This window comes from Erpetoichthys calabaricus, chromosome 18, assembly GCF_900747795.2.
Source record: "Erpetoichthys calabaricus chromosome 18, fErpCal1.3, whole genome shotgun sequence".
Taxonomy (NCBI): Eukaryota; Metazoa; Chordata; class Cladistia; order Polypteriformes; family Polypteridae; genus Erpetoichthys; species Erpetoichthys calabaricus.
This window is the reverse complement of record NC_041411.2, coordinates 70,057,937-70,074,292: the sequence shown is the minus strand read 5'-3', so window position 1 is coordinate 70,074,292 and position 16,356 is coordinate 70,057,937. Positions and strand designations below refer to the sequence as shown.

The 16,356-nt window shown below is 41.8% G+C and overlaps 1 protein-coding gene across 2 annotated transcripts in view; it reads right to left on the bottom strand.

Moving 5' to 3' along the window:
• Positions 1-16,356, bottom strand: part of dag1 (dystroglycan 1) — a 112,771-nt gene that overhangs the window by 29,640 nt on the left and 66,775 nt on the right. For both annotated transcript variants that reach the window (XM_028824323.2, XM_051921430.1), the window contains exon 2: positions 10,870-11,358. In XM_028824323.2, coding sequence (XP_028680156.2) covers positions 10,870-11,187 — 318 coding nt within the window. In that variant the 5' untranslated portion in view covers positions 11,188-11,358. The remainder of the gene's footprint in view (positions 1-10,869; positions 11,359-16,356) is intronic.

The window sequence follows — 16,356 nt, the reverse complement described above, 5'->3', positions numbered from 1 at the left end:
CCAAACCTACATGGCCCTGTGTGAAAAAGTAATTGCCCCCTGAACCTAATAACTGGTTGGGCCACCCTTAGCAGCAATAACTGCAATCAAGTGTTTGCGATAACTTGCAATGAGTCTTTTACAGCGCTCTGGAGGAATTTTGGCCCACTCATCTTTGCAAAATTGTTGTAATTCAGCTTTATTTGAGGGTTTTCTAGCATGAACCGCCTTTTTAAGGTCATGCCGTAGCATCTCAATTGGATTCAGGTCAGGACTTTGACTAGGCCACTCCAAAGTCTTCATTTTGTTTTTCTTCAGCCATTCAGAGGTGGATTTGCTGGTGTGGTTTGGGTCATTGTCCTGTTGCAGCACCCAAGATCGCTTCAGCTTGAGTTGACGAACAGATTGCCGGACATTCTCCTTCAGGATTTTTTGGTAGACAGTAGAATTCATGGTTCCATCTATCACAGCAAGCCTTCCAGGTCCTGAAGCAGCAAAACAACCCCAGACCATCACACTACCACCACCATATTTTACTGTTGGTATGATGTTCTTTTTCTGAAATGCTGTGTTCCTGTTACGCCAGATGTAACGGGACATTTGCCTTCCAAAAAGTTCAACTTTTGTCTCATCAGTCCACAAGGTATTTTCCCAAAAGTCTTGGCAATCATTGAGATGTTTCTTAGCAAAATTGAGACGAGCCCTAATGTTCTTTTTGCTTAACAGTGGTTTGCGTCTTGGAAATCTGCCATGCAGGCCGTTTTTGCCCAGTCTCTTTCTTATGGTGGAGTCGTGAACACTGACCTTAATTGAGGCAAGTGAGGCCTGCAGTTCTTTAGACGTTGTCCTGGGGTCTTTTGTGACCTCTCGGATGAGTCGTCTCTGCGCTCTTGGGGTAATTTTGGTCGGCCGGCCACTCCTGGGAAGGTTCACCACTGTTCCATGTTTTTGCCATTTGTGGATAATGGCTCTCACTGTGGTTCGCTGGAGTCCCAAAGCTTTAGAAATGGCTTTATAACCTTTACCAGACTGATAGATCTCAATTACTTCTGTTCTCATTTGTTCCTGAATTTCTTTGGATCTTGGCATGATGTCTAGCTTTTGAGGTGCTTTTGGTCTACTTCTCTGTGTCAGGCAGCTCCTATTTCAGTGATTTCTTGATTGAAACAGGTGTGGCAGTAATCAGGCCTGGGGGTGGCTACGGAAATTGAACTCAGGTGTGATACACCACAGTTAGGTTATTTTTTAACAAGGGGGCAATTACTTTTTCACACAGGGCCATGTAGGTTTGGATTTTTTTTTCTCCCTAAATAATAAAAACCATCATTTAAAAACTGCATTTTGTGTTTACTTGTGTTATATTTGACTAATGGTTAAATGTGTTTGATGATCAGAAACATTTTGTGTGACAAACATGCAAAAGAATAAGAAATCAGGAAGGGGGCAAATAGTTTTTCACACCACTGTAGCTGGTCATCTGTTGGCTCACTTTATATCTCATTTCTATCTGGGTGCCATTTAAGTAAAAAATAAGAAGCAATTCAGAGAATGGATTCTTACAAAACGGGCGGCACAGTGGTAGTACTGCTGCCTCGAAGTAAGGAGACCTGGGTTCGCTTCCCGGGTCCTCCCTGTGTGGAGTTTGCATGTTCTCCCCATGTCTGCGTGGATTTCCTCCCACAGTCCAAAGACATGCTGGTAAAGGTGCATTGGCGATCCTAAATTGTCCCTAGTGTGTGTGTGTCCTGCAGTGGACTGGCGCCCTTGCCTGGGGATTTGTTCCTGCCTTGCGCCCTGTGCTGGCTGGGATTGGCTCCAGCAGACCCCCCGTGACCCTGTAGTTAGGATATAGTGGGTTGAACAATGACTTGACTGACTGATTCTTACAAAAAAAGTCAATTAAAACGAAAAGAAAAGAAGTTAATTAGTAGCAAAAACAGCTGACTAATTAAGAAAAGAGTTAGAATGAAAACCTATAGCCACAGTAGCGCTCCAGCAGACCCAAGTCTTCTCAGCAGCCACTTCTCTGGATTACGACATGAGCATACGCTGGTGTGCATTTCTTGTTATCTGAAGCTGGTGTTATACTAACGTCACTCGTCTGTGAGAGACATGCAAGTAAAACGCTCATTGTACTGTATACACGTGACAAACCTAAACTTTAAGTATATACATTACTTTCACACATAAACAATTCTTCACAATAGGTTTGGCTGGAATTCACCCTGCATTTTGTTACTGATAAAAATAATATTCTGCACTAAAGCTTTACACAGACACTGAGAGCTGCACGTGTCAGCATCCGCAACACCAGCTAATGCTCAAAGTTCACAGTTGTGACTTTTGCCCATCTACAATAGTTTCACAGTAATTCTGCCATCTAGTGGACAAAAGTGAAAATGCTGTGGAGATAAATAAAAAAAGGGATTTTTGCAAAGATTTTTTTTATTGTGCATGAAAAAAGGGCATTAAAAAAAAAAAAAAAATTAAACTGGACCACTCAGACGCCTAGCATTGACTTTGATAAATTCCGAATTGCTTGATTTCCCAATCCCACTTCATCCAAGTACAGGATCATCAGCAGCATCAGGCACAAGGCAGTAGCTCACCGTCACTGGGAGGTAGGAAAAAAACAATAATAAACGTTCAGAATGCAGGATAGAAGAAGTGGAGCTTTACACTCAATATGAAGTGGAGGGACCAAAAGAGCATCTTCAGTTCATTCTGGAGAGTTTTGAGAGTTGTGGAAAGGTTTAGAATGAAATACCAAACAAGTCTGATGGACCTCCTGGTATTTTTGGATTTGTCCAACTTCTTATGACCTTCTAAATGAAGTAAAACAACAATTTGACATTGGGTGGCATGGTGACACCGTGGTTACCACGGTTGACTCACAGTTATGGAGTTACTGGTTGGTCCCTACAGGAGTGTTGTACTGGTTAGCTCTAAAGTGGTTAGTACCGGTCAGGACATTGTCTCCGACAAGTCATCCCATATCTGCAGGTCCTCCAAACAGTTAGTCATAACCACAAATACGCTGCATGTTCAAATGGTGCATGTCAAGGTCAGGGGTATATTTAACAGTAAGGCAACATTAGATACTTGTAAATCGGCATGTAGAATGCAGAGGATATGCAAATATGACTCTGATCCAGACCGAACCATTATGGCTAGATGACCTGGTCAAAGCATTTCCAAAATGGCAAGGGTGCTACTCGGTGGGGAGTACACAAACTATTGACAGGGTGTTGGGGCGGACAAGACTCTCCGATGCGAGAGGTCATCAAGTGCTCTCCTGTCTGGTATGAACCAGCATAAGGGCAGCTGTGGCACAAATTACAGATAATTTTAATGATGGTTATGGGAGTAACGTGTCAATTTAGAGTGCTGTGTTCACCGTCACAAACTCCTACAATGGGCATATGAGCGACTGAACTGGTCATCGCATCAAGGTTACAAGGTTGCCTGGTCTAATGGATCCCATTTTCTGTTGCATCAAGTGGACAGCCAAGTACCATCAGGGTGCACTGTGGGACGATGACAAGGGAGTGTCATTCTTTAGGAAATGTTCTGCTTGGAAACCCTAGGTCTGGGCATTCATGTGGATGAACCAACAGACTAAACATCATTGCAGACCAGGTAGTACATCCTTTCATGGTAAAGGTATTCCCAGATGATAGTGGCCTCATTCAGCTAGATAATGTGCCTTTGCTTCATTGCAAAAATGGCTCAGAAATTGTTTGAGGAACATGACAAAGACTTCAAGGTGTTGACTTGGCCTAAAAAAATCCCCAGATCTCAATCAAACTGAGCATCTGTGGGACGTGCTGGAAAGACGAGTCCAATCCATGAAGACCCCACACTGGCAACTTAACAGGACTTTAAGGATCAGCTGCTAAGCTGGACATCACAGGCCATCTGCAGAGGTCTTATGGACTCCAAGCTCAGTGGGTCAGAACTGGTTTGGCAGCATGAGGGTGACTTACGCAATTAGGTGGCTGATCAGTGTACGTTTCATTCTTTATATGTTATGGTGTTTGTCGAGTTTGTCTTTTTGCTGGTATTGTATCACTGTCACTATTCTGAAGTGACATACAAGTGAGGATTTCATTAGACCTGTACAAATTATGATAAACCTGCCCTGAAATTGGCATGTGCATGAGTGTGCCCCAGGACCGACTGCCATGCCCAGACCCGTGTTGCATTTCACCCAATACTTTCCGAAAAAGCTTCAAGCCTCCCATGGAATTGGAGAATATATATGGTGCAGACAGACTGATGGCTCAAAACGCCTATAAATTACAATTTACCGAATCCCTTCAAAGTCTTCTACATTATCTGATCTCCTTTAGCCCACCCACACCAGACTAGCAACTGTTCACATGGTGGATCTACAACTGCCGACAAAGCCGTTCCTTCATCCTGAACAGGTCGCCACCTGTCAGCAAGCAGAAGTGCGATGGTCTGTTAGCAATCAGCTGCTCCAGAGAGTGCAAAAAATTAAACAAAATTAAACTGCTTGGCGTTGGTGTCGTTACAAAAGGGATCCACCACCCTAGGCCATTGTGTTTAGTAACAAAGGTCCTTAAAAAAAATATATAAAAATAAAGTTATTCAATTTTTTTTTTCATAAAATATTGTTAGTCCATCATCCCTGAATGTACAACTTATAAAATTAACATTCTGTGTATGTATTATTAGCAAAGAAGCCAAAACTATACCTTAAAAAAATAAAAATAAACGTATTAAAACTTTTTTTATCATAAAATATTGTTAGTCCATCGTCCCTGAATGTACAACTAAATTTATATAATTAACACTCTGTGGATATTTTATTAGCAAAGTGGCCAAACAGTACTTTAAAAAAATAAAAATGTATTAAAACTTTTTTTAATCCTAAAATATATTGTTAGTCCATCATCCCTGAATGTACAATTTATAAAATTAACATTGTGTATGTATTATTAGCAGAGAAGCCAAAACTGTATCTTAAAAAAATAAAAATACGAGGGCAATCCCAAAAGTAAGGTCTCCTATTTTTTTAGAAATACAAACAACCATTTATTTTCTATAACGTTAACATCATTTTAAAGGTTAAAGACTTATTTGTTTTTCTACATAATCGCCATTTCGGTTGATGCATTTTTGTAGACGCTGTGGTAGTTTTAGAATGCTCATGTCATACCAGCTCGCCACCATGTCCTTCAGGAAGCGTTGAACCTCATCTTTCACCAATTCGTCGGAGCAGAATCGCCTTCCGGACAAATGTTCTTTCAACTTGGAGAACAGGTGGTAGTCACTGGGTGCCAAGTCCGGACTATAGGGTGGGTGGGTGATGAAGTTCCAACCACCGATCTTTACGCATGTTTTCCTCAACCTTCACGACTGTCTCGTCGGAAATTGACGGTCTCCTGCGCGAACTTCGCACTTGGCGGTAGCGTTCAACGGGGGCTCCATTTTCAAGGGCGGCCAAGCCAAGATTGAGCATCCCAGCGAAGCCGCACATGCTTGTTTGGGAGTGGAGGAAGCACCAATCAAAAACAGTGTGGCCAACAGCCGTACGAACAGTTTCTCTACGTCCCCACCGCTTTGGAGACCTTACTTTTGGGATTGCCCTCATAAACGTATTAAAACTTTTTTTATCATAAAATATTGTTAGTCCATCGTCCCTGAATGTACAACTACATTTATATAATTAACACTGTGGATATTTTATTAGCAAAGAAGCCAAACTGTAAGCTCATTTAAAATGCACTGTCAACAGGCTTACAGTCAACATTGCAGTGTGCTGAAATATTAGCTGACTAAAATGGAAATGCATGATACAGGAATAAAAATAAAAAAAGAGGCAAAGCCAAACAGTCATTTAACAGAGGATCATGCTTCACTGAAAATATCAATAGCAACACACTGGATGCAAGTATTAAATTCAAAGACAGTACTGCATGAATAAATATTAAACGACTGCTTCACAACAAAAGGCGTAATTACTGTTTGATCGTTTAATGTAGTAAAACTCTTTACGTGAGATGTTGATATACTGTACTGCAGAGACAAATACAATGCCAGACGGAGAAAGTGATACAATACTTGGCACTAAGCATGTTCATTTCATTTGGCCCTGAATAACATACAGCCGCATTGGCCACTCAGAAGCAGCAAAAGGTGGCCCTGGGCATCATGTGGCACTCAAGATGATCTACCAGGCCAATGCAGGACACACACCTTGCCAAGAATAAGATCAATGCGGTATGTACGTCAGCAGAATCAGAAATCAATATGGATTCACCATTACAATATCATCACATCTAGCGGACCAGGCATTTTCTGAAATTACGCCCTGCATGCATAAAAATGTAGATGTTTATATCTATTCTCAAAAGGGACACAGTTTACCCACCAAATCCAATTCAGGATTGTTGGGGTCTGCTGTGTATTCCCATGAGCACTCTGCTCAAGGCAGGAACCAGCCCTGGATGGGATGCCATCTCATATGTCCCCTACTTACATACAGCCCCAAATAGAGAGACAGTTTAATGTCAGCAATTAACCAAACACGCACGTACTGTACATACGAGGGGTGGACCAAAAAATTTCCAGGATTGGTCATAGCATAAGAGTAGGGTATATTTCTTGAATTTACCACTAGGTATTGTAGGACTACAGCAAGGTTCATCAGTCCGTCGAGGGACATGGTGCAGAGTTGATCAAGTGCACATTTTCTACAATCGTGCACGTGACTTGGGCCTATATTTTTTTTTCCTCCAAGCCTCCATGGCATATTTTCAAGAGGCAATGTTGGTCACATTTTTCTACACTGACAGACTTGTTTCCCCATAAACAGACCGTTAATCAGGAGAAAAATAAACAACTGGAGAAGTGGACCACCCAAAACTGCATTTTTCAGCATGGCTGGCATATACCACGTTGTCAGTCAAAGTGTTTTGGACAAAAACAATGGGATAGTTTCTTTCTAGCCCCCCTACTTGGCAGATCTCACTCTCTGTGACTTCTTGTTCCAGAAATTTAAGTTGAGACCGAGGGAAAGAAATTTGATATTATAAGACAAATCCAGGGAAGAAAAAACAAAAGAGGCTGTTAGAGATGGTAACCAAAGAAGTAGAGGAAAGGTTTCCAGGAATGGTAGAACCCTGGTCCAAGCATTCATAAGGATGTTAATTTGATGCGTACTCCCCCCCCCCCCCCCACCCCCACCCCACCTAAACATTGTTGCAGACCACTTCATGGCAACGGCATGCCCTGATGGAAATGACATCTTTCAACAGGATAATGTGCCCTGCCAAACCGCACAAAATGTTCGGGAATGGCTTGAGGAACAGGATAAAGAGTTTAAAGGTGTTGCCCTTGACTCCAAATTTGCCAGATCTCAATCCAGTTGAGCACGTGTGTGATGTGTTGGAACAACAAGTCCCACTGTGGTGGCTTCACCTTGCAATTTACAGGAGTTTGAGAATGTGCTGCGAATGTCTTGAAGCCAGATACCACAGGACACCTTCAGAGGTCTCGTAGAGTCCATGCCTAGGTGGTTTAAGGCTGATTTGGCTGGCACACAGCTTATTAGGCAGACGTTTGCAGTGATTTTGCTCATCAGTGTAGACCAATAATAAAGCTAATCCATAACCTGGATGTGTTACATTTACATACAGAGATAAATCCACATGTATTCCTACCCTGGCGTTGCTATCACACAAAGATACACAACAGACAGACAGGACACTATCGATACTCAAGTGGAAATTCAATTGCTTCTGTAGCAGAGCACACAGATTATCGCCCAAAGCAATATACCATGTGGTGCATCTCGGAAACCATGGTGTACACTCTGATATGACCTTCGTGACACAATCGTCTGTTATAATAATCAACACGTCAGGTTAGGAAGACTTCTTTCCATCTGCTCCGCAATGCGGATGACAACCTGTGGAGTACAGATGGAAGGTTCCACAAAACATACGTGGAAACTTCCCACTGGCTTCATCTTAGCACATGTGCAGCTGCTAAAACCATAGCAGGGCTCCTTACTGTATAAGAGGCTACTTTTATAGGCTCTGCTCTATAGAACTACAATGTAAACAAGGTTAATAAAATGCCATTATTGTCAATGCCTCCATTGAGTCCAGTGTCCATCCTGTAACAACGCCGATCAGTTTATTCGGCATACACTACAGCATAGAACCATTCATTCCCCATTATGGACAGGCAAGACATTTCCACTAATATCATTTAAAACTTTCACGCATGCACGCTTATGAAGCAGCCAACAAGTCCTAAGCTGAGTGATATTTTGCGAGATAAAGGGTTGATTATAAGTACTAACGTCTCTCTCTCTCTCCATCTACAGAAACAAAGAAGAAAAACCAATAATTCACTGACCATACTTTCGGGTTCTCAAAATGGCCACGATCCCATGATCCAATCCATAGATGACATTACCTCCGGCTCCACCAGAACGACGTCACATCCAACCATCTCCAATGACGTCACTTCCGGCTCCTCCATAAAGACATCACTTCCGGCGCCATCACCATGACGTCACTACCGGCCACCTCCGATGAAGTCGTTTCTGTTTTGTCATTTCCTACCACCATTTTCTGATATAAAAACGATCATGCCCAACAGGTTTGGTCAAATGCCTCATATTTTGATTATTTTGACTGTTTTTTTTTTTCCAAATTGTCAGTCAGAAAATATACGGGGTAATTCCCCAACTCTTTTTTGAGTATTCCAGCATATTTCTTTATCGCAATTGGCGTAGCCGGCAGGATATTTTGTTCCGAAAATGACAGAACAACAAAGACTTTACCACCAACCTGGCCACCATGATAACCGAGCTACAGAATCTCAAGATCCAGGACTCAATTGGCAGAGTCGGAAGCCCAGGCAGCAGCCGCCGTTAAGAAGGAGACTGCTCGGTCACTGCCCCCTCAGCTGACTTATTTAACTCAGGGGGATGAGTTTGAGTCATATTTTCTAATTTTCGAAAGAAATTCTAAAAGAAATGCATGGCTGAGGTCAGAATGGGGCTACATTCTGGCGCCCTAACTGAAAGGGGAAGCGCAGAGGGCTTTCTACGATCTGTCTGAGGAGCAGGTCGTTAATTATGATATATTAAAATCGGAGATGGCCGGTAGTGACGTCATGGTAATAGCACTGGAAGTGATGTCATCGGCGATCGCTGTAATTGATGTCTTAATGGAGGAGCCGGGCGTGACGGTGTTATGGTGGAGCCAGAAGTGACATCATCTATGGATTGGAATATGGGATCGTGGCCATTTTGAGAACCCGGAAATATGGTGAGTGAATTATTGTTTTTCTTCTTTGTTTCTGTAGATGGGGAGAGAGAATGTTAGTACTTATAATCAACCCTTTATGTTGCGAAATATCACTCACCTTAGGACTCGTTGGCTGCTTCCTCAGCATGCGTATGTGACAAGGCATAATAATATGAGGTAAGATACGATGTTAAGATAGCAACATAATCCACAATGACATCCCTAGAGCAAATTTTTATTCTGCTAAGCACACTTATGGTCCTCACCTATAATACTTTTCTTATGCACAGCTTTCCAAGATGTATGCCTTGTGCATCATTAAATAACTGTATACTCCATTTTTTACACAACAGTCTTCCAGGTGGTCCAGTTTCCTACCACTGTCCCAAGACATGCAGGTTAGGTGAACTGGCGACACTGATTTGGCCGTGGTGTGTGTGTGTATATACATAGACTTGCACCCCGTCCAAGATTTGCTCCTTCCTTGCACTCTACGCTAGCTGTGATAGGCCTCATCACTTCCCACAAACCGGATTTGGATTAAGCGGGTTGGCATGACATTATATTACCTTGTGCTAACAAAACCGTATAACAGGGGTCCTCAATCACAGTCCTGGAGGGCCGCAGTGGCTGCAGGTTTTTGTTCTAACCCGGTTGCTTAATTAGAAAGCAATTCTTGCCAATAATTTAATTTCATGGCTTGTTAGTGCTTTAACTCTGCTATGTCAGGTAATTCTTACATCCTGGATTTTCTTTCCCTTTCTAAGGATATCATCCAAATGATTTGATGACTAAAATGGATGAGTAATTCTCAGTCCTTCACTTTTTCCTCTTCAATTTCCTTCCAAGTATTTAATTTAACCCAATAGTGCATGATAAATACACACAAGTGTAAATGGTAACAAGCTAAATGGAGAAATGCTGGTCTCTTTTGTCATTTGCATCTTATTGCTAATTAGGAGCAATTAAAAGCCAAGAATATGGCAAAATCTTAACGAGCGAGACAACTAAAGTGAAACAGAAGTGTTACTTGAGCAATAAGTGCTTCTTATTAAGCAATTGGGTTGGAGCAAAAACCTGCAGCCACTGCGGCCATCCAGGACTGTGATTGAGGACGCCTGTCATATAAGAAACTCTCCACACGATGGGTTTTTGAAGAAATGGGCTCAGACTATTTTTTAATTTTGTAGTGTGTAAACCAATGGATTTTACAGGTACAAGACAATCAGTGAGGAGTACCACATGACCATACACTACAGCCCCCTAAAAAGGGGCTTCTTATGATAGGCAGCAATACACAATCTTTAAGAAAAGGCTGCACAGACATTTTCTTTACTTCTTGGTTTTTCAGACTGTATAAAGGATACATTCAAAAGGTCTGTCATAGTTTCACTGAACACAAGTGTTCTTGATTATCAGTACTAACTTTTAACAATGCATCCATTTGTTAGAAAGCATAAAAATCAAACAAGAAAATCTAAAAGTAGTGATTTCGTCAAATAAACGTAGCCACGATTCTTAACTTTTAATTCCCTAGTCAAAATTCAATTCTTCTTACAACAGTAGCTGATTCAATAGGCAAAATTCAACAACTCACCCTGATTACTCCACCTCTCGCTTCAAGCGTCTCTGATGGCACCTTCATCTGAAAAACCCGCCCCACCACAGCTGAAGAGTCAGGGATACCAGCTGGCGGGACCATGCCTACCGACGCCATGTCCTGCATTTCGGCTTGTACAGACGAGCGCATGGAGGCTTCTAGCTGGTTTCCAAAGTCCCGAATTATTTCCGTTTGCCCATTGGGCCAGTGGCATCGAGCTATGGCTGCCAGCAGCCCAAGTAATAAGAAGCTAGTCCTGCTAAAAGCGTGGAGGATGGGGACTCCGTCAGTCGATGCTCTCCATTTATTGCGCATTTTTCCTCAAGGCCAATGGTTTCCCACCAAAGAAAAAATTAAAAACCAAAGGGACAGCATAAACTGCAGCCCAAGAGTGGGGGGGTGTGGGGGGGGTTTCTCTTCCTCTGCCGCTTCTTGCCTTCACATCCAGCTTAAAACTTTACAATCCCATTGCAGAAGTTCAGCAACCTGAAAAAAAAGGAGAAAACAAAGAAATTAAACAAAATACGAGTGGAGTAAGAAAGGAACAGCAGTGTTCTGCTGGATCAAACTTTTTGAGGGAGGCAGCCAGTTGATTTATGCCAGTTTTCCCATAAAGAAATGAGAGCTGAGCCATTATACACAAGCTGCAAGTGACATCATGCACATGGTCAAAAAAAAAATGTAATGAATAAATAAAAATCAGCCAAAAAATATTTACATTAACCCTACATCCCTTGATTAGGGGAAACAGCTGGCAATGAAACACAGCTGCATTATTCAGCTACTGGTCGACTTTAATGCATGTCCTCCCACCCCCCACCAAAACCCACCCACACACTTTTTTGGATTTATTCCAGTCAAACCCATTAACCCTTCCACTGCCTGTTATTTTCATAAGCCGCTGTCATTTTCACTTACACATAGAGGCTTCTTTAAAAAGAGTACTGGAAATGAAGACGGCCAAGTCCGAAACCAAGACAGAAGTCACTACAGAGCAACAAACTAAATGAACATGGGTAATAATCTGAAATAAGTCACTCAATTCTGTAACACTGTCATTATGCGCTTCAAATAAGAAAATAGCAGGAAACAAAGGAGAACACGAGATAAATGGCAGACGGTGGATGACGCCTGCACCTTTCAGAGCACCAAACCAAATTCTCCATCCATTTCAGGAATCCATTTTCTGTCTGGTAGTGAGCTGCATGCTGACAGAGATCCTAGTAAAGCCTAATAGGTGCAAAGGGTGGAATCGGACCTGTAGGGGGCAGCAGCCACCTATCATAAAACACACTTTACCATTCACACCAGGCAGCCTGTTTAGAGCTCGGAATTCACCCAACTAGACATCAGATCCTTAGGATTTGGATTTCTTTCTTTTTTTTTTTTTTTGGAAACCTCTAGTTTGGCAGAAAAGTGTTTACTTGTGCTGAATTGGAACAACCTTGAGGTACGTTTTCATGTGGATTTCATGAAGACTTAATAGGCTGTACATTTAGTATCCATCCATTTTCCAACCCGTTGAATCCGAACACAGGGTCACGGGGGTCTGCTGGAGCCAATCCCAGCCAACACAGGGCACAAGGCAGGAACCAATCCTGGGCAGGGTGCCAACCCACTGCAGGACACACACAAACACACCAAGCACACACTAGGGCCAATTTAGAATCGCCAATCCACCTAACCTGCATGTCTTTGGACTGTGGGAGGATACATTTAGTATATATTTTAGTTTTTTTACGTTAAATTCGGGATTCAAATTTTATTAATGCATTTTTTTTTTTAGCATTTTATAACTTTCCAGACTTTTCCCTGGAAATCATGGTGAATGTGGAGTCCCAGTATGCTTGCTGAATACTGCCAGACCCCAAACAAATACATATACACACACATATATACATATACATATATCTCTCTATTATAAAAAGAAATCTTGGGAGGGAGATGAGGGAGATGAGACGTGATCTCCTCCTTGGAAGACAATTTGACGTCACGCAAGACAAGGCAGTGAGACAAACAGACAGCTGCTGTACAGGCTTTTAAATGATCGACGCACAGAGTGACAAGAAGAACACGCAACTCGCCAGCGGTAGCAGCAAGACAGCAGCTGATCCGAACGCAACTCCTTAGCGTGCGTTCAGCCGCCCCCCCCCCCCGCCCCCCTCACAATTCGAGCAGCGTTAGACGTCCCACGAGAAAGACATTTAACCACGCCCGGGGCCAGAAATAAAGGACAAAGAGTAGATGATGACAAAATAGAGCGTTGTAAAGAATTCAAAAATGTTGGCTCGGTACACATGCACAGCAGGTCTTCTCGGTTTTTTCTCGGAAGACACTTTGAAGTCCTGCGAGACTACTTGCACATCAGGCCCAACTTACAAACAGTTTGACATCTGTGGCAGAGCAACGGGCACTCAGCAGGCTCCTATCAATTATGGAGAATCCACTGCATCCACTAAACAGGATCATCTCCAGACAGAAGAGCAGCTTCAGCGACAGACTGCTGTCACCGTCCTGCTCCACTGACAGACTGAGGAGATCGTTCCTCCCCCACACTATGCGACTCTTCAATTCCACCCAGGGGGGTAAACGTTAACATTGTACAAAGTTATTGTCTGTTTTTACCTGCATTTTTATTACTCTTTAATTTAATATTATTTCTTTATCAGTATGCTTCTGCTGGAGTATGTGAATTTCCCCTTGGGATTAATAAAGTATCGATCTATCTTATTTCTCGGAGACACTTTAATGTCTCGCGAGACAAAAGCACAGCTGCTGTACAGGCTTTTAAATGATCGACGCGCAGTGCAACATGCAGATCAAGAAATAAAAAAATGAATGAAATGAAAATAATCTCTTTAAATTGTATATCCGGTTAACCAAACCCGGGGGTTGGCGAGCAAAGCGAGCAGGGGGCATACATACACACACACAATTTTTTTATTAATCACCTTAAAAAAAAAAAAACAATGCGTCTGTGTGCCCGTCTGGTTGCTATTTCTCTGACAATTCAAAAGATGGCGCATCAAACATTTTTAGTAATAAAATGTATTGCATTAGTCATTCCACTAGATGACGCACCACAAACATTAACACCGCTTTAACAAATCCCATACCTAATGGCATACAACAGACATGCTGTATATGCATTGCATTTGTCATGTCAACAGATGGCGCATCACAAACATTTGTAACAATGCATTTTATTACTACAAATGTTTGTGATGTGCCTGCCATCTACTTGGAAATCAGAAATGCAATGCATGTTGTTACTACATGCATTATAACACATTTCAATAGATGGTGCACTGCACCATACTTGGATTTCAACCCATCTTAGACAAGGTAGCACAGCCAGAATACTTACACATACTAGTGTAAATATAAAATTTACTGTAAATTTGAATTATGTGTCACTTAAAATCCTTGCATGATAGAGAAAGTCAGATAAGATACTTGAATTTGGCATATAAAAAAATCCATTAAGTTTCCCATATATGGTGTCACGCATGAGTGTCTGTGGCTCACCTTTCTGACTCCATCATATTTGGCAAGCAGTCCCACTACAGGACGAGAGGGGGCACCATCGCTAACAGTATCATCTCTTTATTTTCCCCACAGCCAGGAGAGAAGATGCCCAGTTAGGGCAATTAACTCTGGTCCTTCCGGTCGGAGGAATATAAAAGCAAGACACTCACAGAAGGGGGCAAAACAGACCTGGCCTACTAGTGATGCCCTGCCATAGGCAGTTTATGTGTTGTTATTGTGCCATTGTGTGCGGTTTTTGTTATTAAACGGGGTGACCCGGTTGGCACCCAGATATTTGTCCAGTCCAACTGTGATACTTCATGTGACTACAACTGATTCATGCGACCATAAAAAAAAAGTTACACTTTGTTACCCAGTATTATTTTAAACATACTTCGGGGATGTTTTCACATATTTTTCTGACGCCATATTGTTCTGGATTAGGCATCACCATATTTTGACTCTTGTGTCTTTCATTCTCATAGTTATTGACCGGAAGCAGACAGAAGGTCACCCCCATGCACTCCCAGGTCATCGGAGGTTGAATTGAATTTCTTTTAATGTCTGCATCATACTAATTAATTAAAAGAAAAAAGAAAAAAAGAAAAAAAACTGTCACTTTTAAGGTAAAATGACTTTATGATAAAAAAAAATCCCCGGGGAAACCTGCAGTCTAACGTCCCATTTGCCTGCGACAAGTTAAACATGGCAGGCTATAAATAAGTAAAAGCATGAAATATCAAAAGAATGTGGAGTGATCATCAACAGAAATGAACGGAAAAAAACAGTAACACAAAGTAGGGATCAGGAAATGTCAGGGTTCAAGGTGTTTTGTGCAAGGAATTGTGGAGGTGGGATTTAAAACAGGACTCTTCCAAAGTGGACACTTCATCTTCTTTCAAAAAGGATAACTGAAATCACTCATGAGTTAATCGTAGAGGAGGAAACACTGCAGTGGCCAGGGTTTGGACATCATAAGGAGGTAGACTATTTTATTTATAAGGCATCTGTCCATTTTTCAATACAGCTGAAGTTCACCCGCAGCAGGAAAGAAGGGGCAGGGGAAGAAGGCAAAGTCTCACGCTCTTCAGGAAGCTTCGATCTCATGGGAAACGAGCGCAGTGCTGTGAAGAACAGAAGATACCCCTTAACCCAGACAGTGACAGTCTGGGATGATCAAAGTGGCCTGAGCAGACTTTGAAAGTCTTTTTAACTTCAACACGTTGACCTTTTCCATAGTTAGGATTTTATTTTTAAACAAATCAGTCTAAAATGAAAAAAACACAAATAAGCAAAAAGGTTAGCTTCTTTTTCGACTATTACTGCCTGTAAAGGGAAAGTCATACAAGAAATACTTGGGCATTGAACAGGTTTTTATTTTTGTATTTTGCAGAAAGGCATCATTGATGAATACAAGGAAGTATCGTTAGACTGAACACAATAGAACAAGCAGCAACTCATAGTCGGAGGACAGAACAGCATGATGGGTAACTCATTTGGCCCAATCCCGCTTGAGAGAATTCTCTTCTATAGCCTTTTTACCTGAGAAAGGCCCAAATGTAGTCGTTATTACTTTGTTAAGCTGAAAAGGGCAGCCAAATCCCGATGAAGCAATTGCTAAACACAACATAAATTTATCACTTGAACTATTGAGAAACATAACTGGGTTATGTTAATAAAAAATGGAATTATTGAAAACGAGTAATGATTGATTACAGGATGCAGACACATGCTTAAGCCATTAAACCATCTGAATAGTTTGTAATAGGCAACATGGGTTGGATGGCATCCCAGCCGGGGTGGACGGTTCCATATTTGCAGTAATGAGTCTTCCGTTCACAAATAATTATAATCTCCTACTTCAAATTGGCACACAAGATTAAGTAATACACAAATGTACAGTGAGTCATCAACTGTAAAGCTCTTCATGGGTTAGAGTCGAGAAGAAAATCAAAT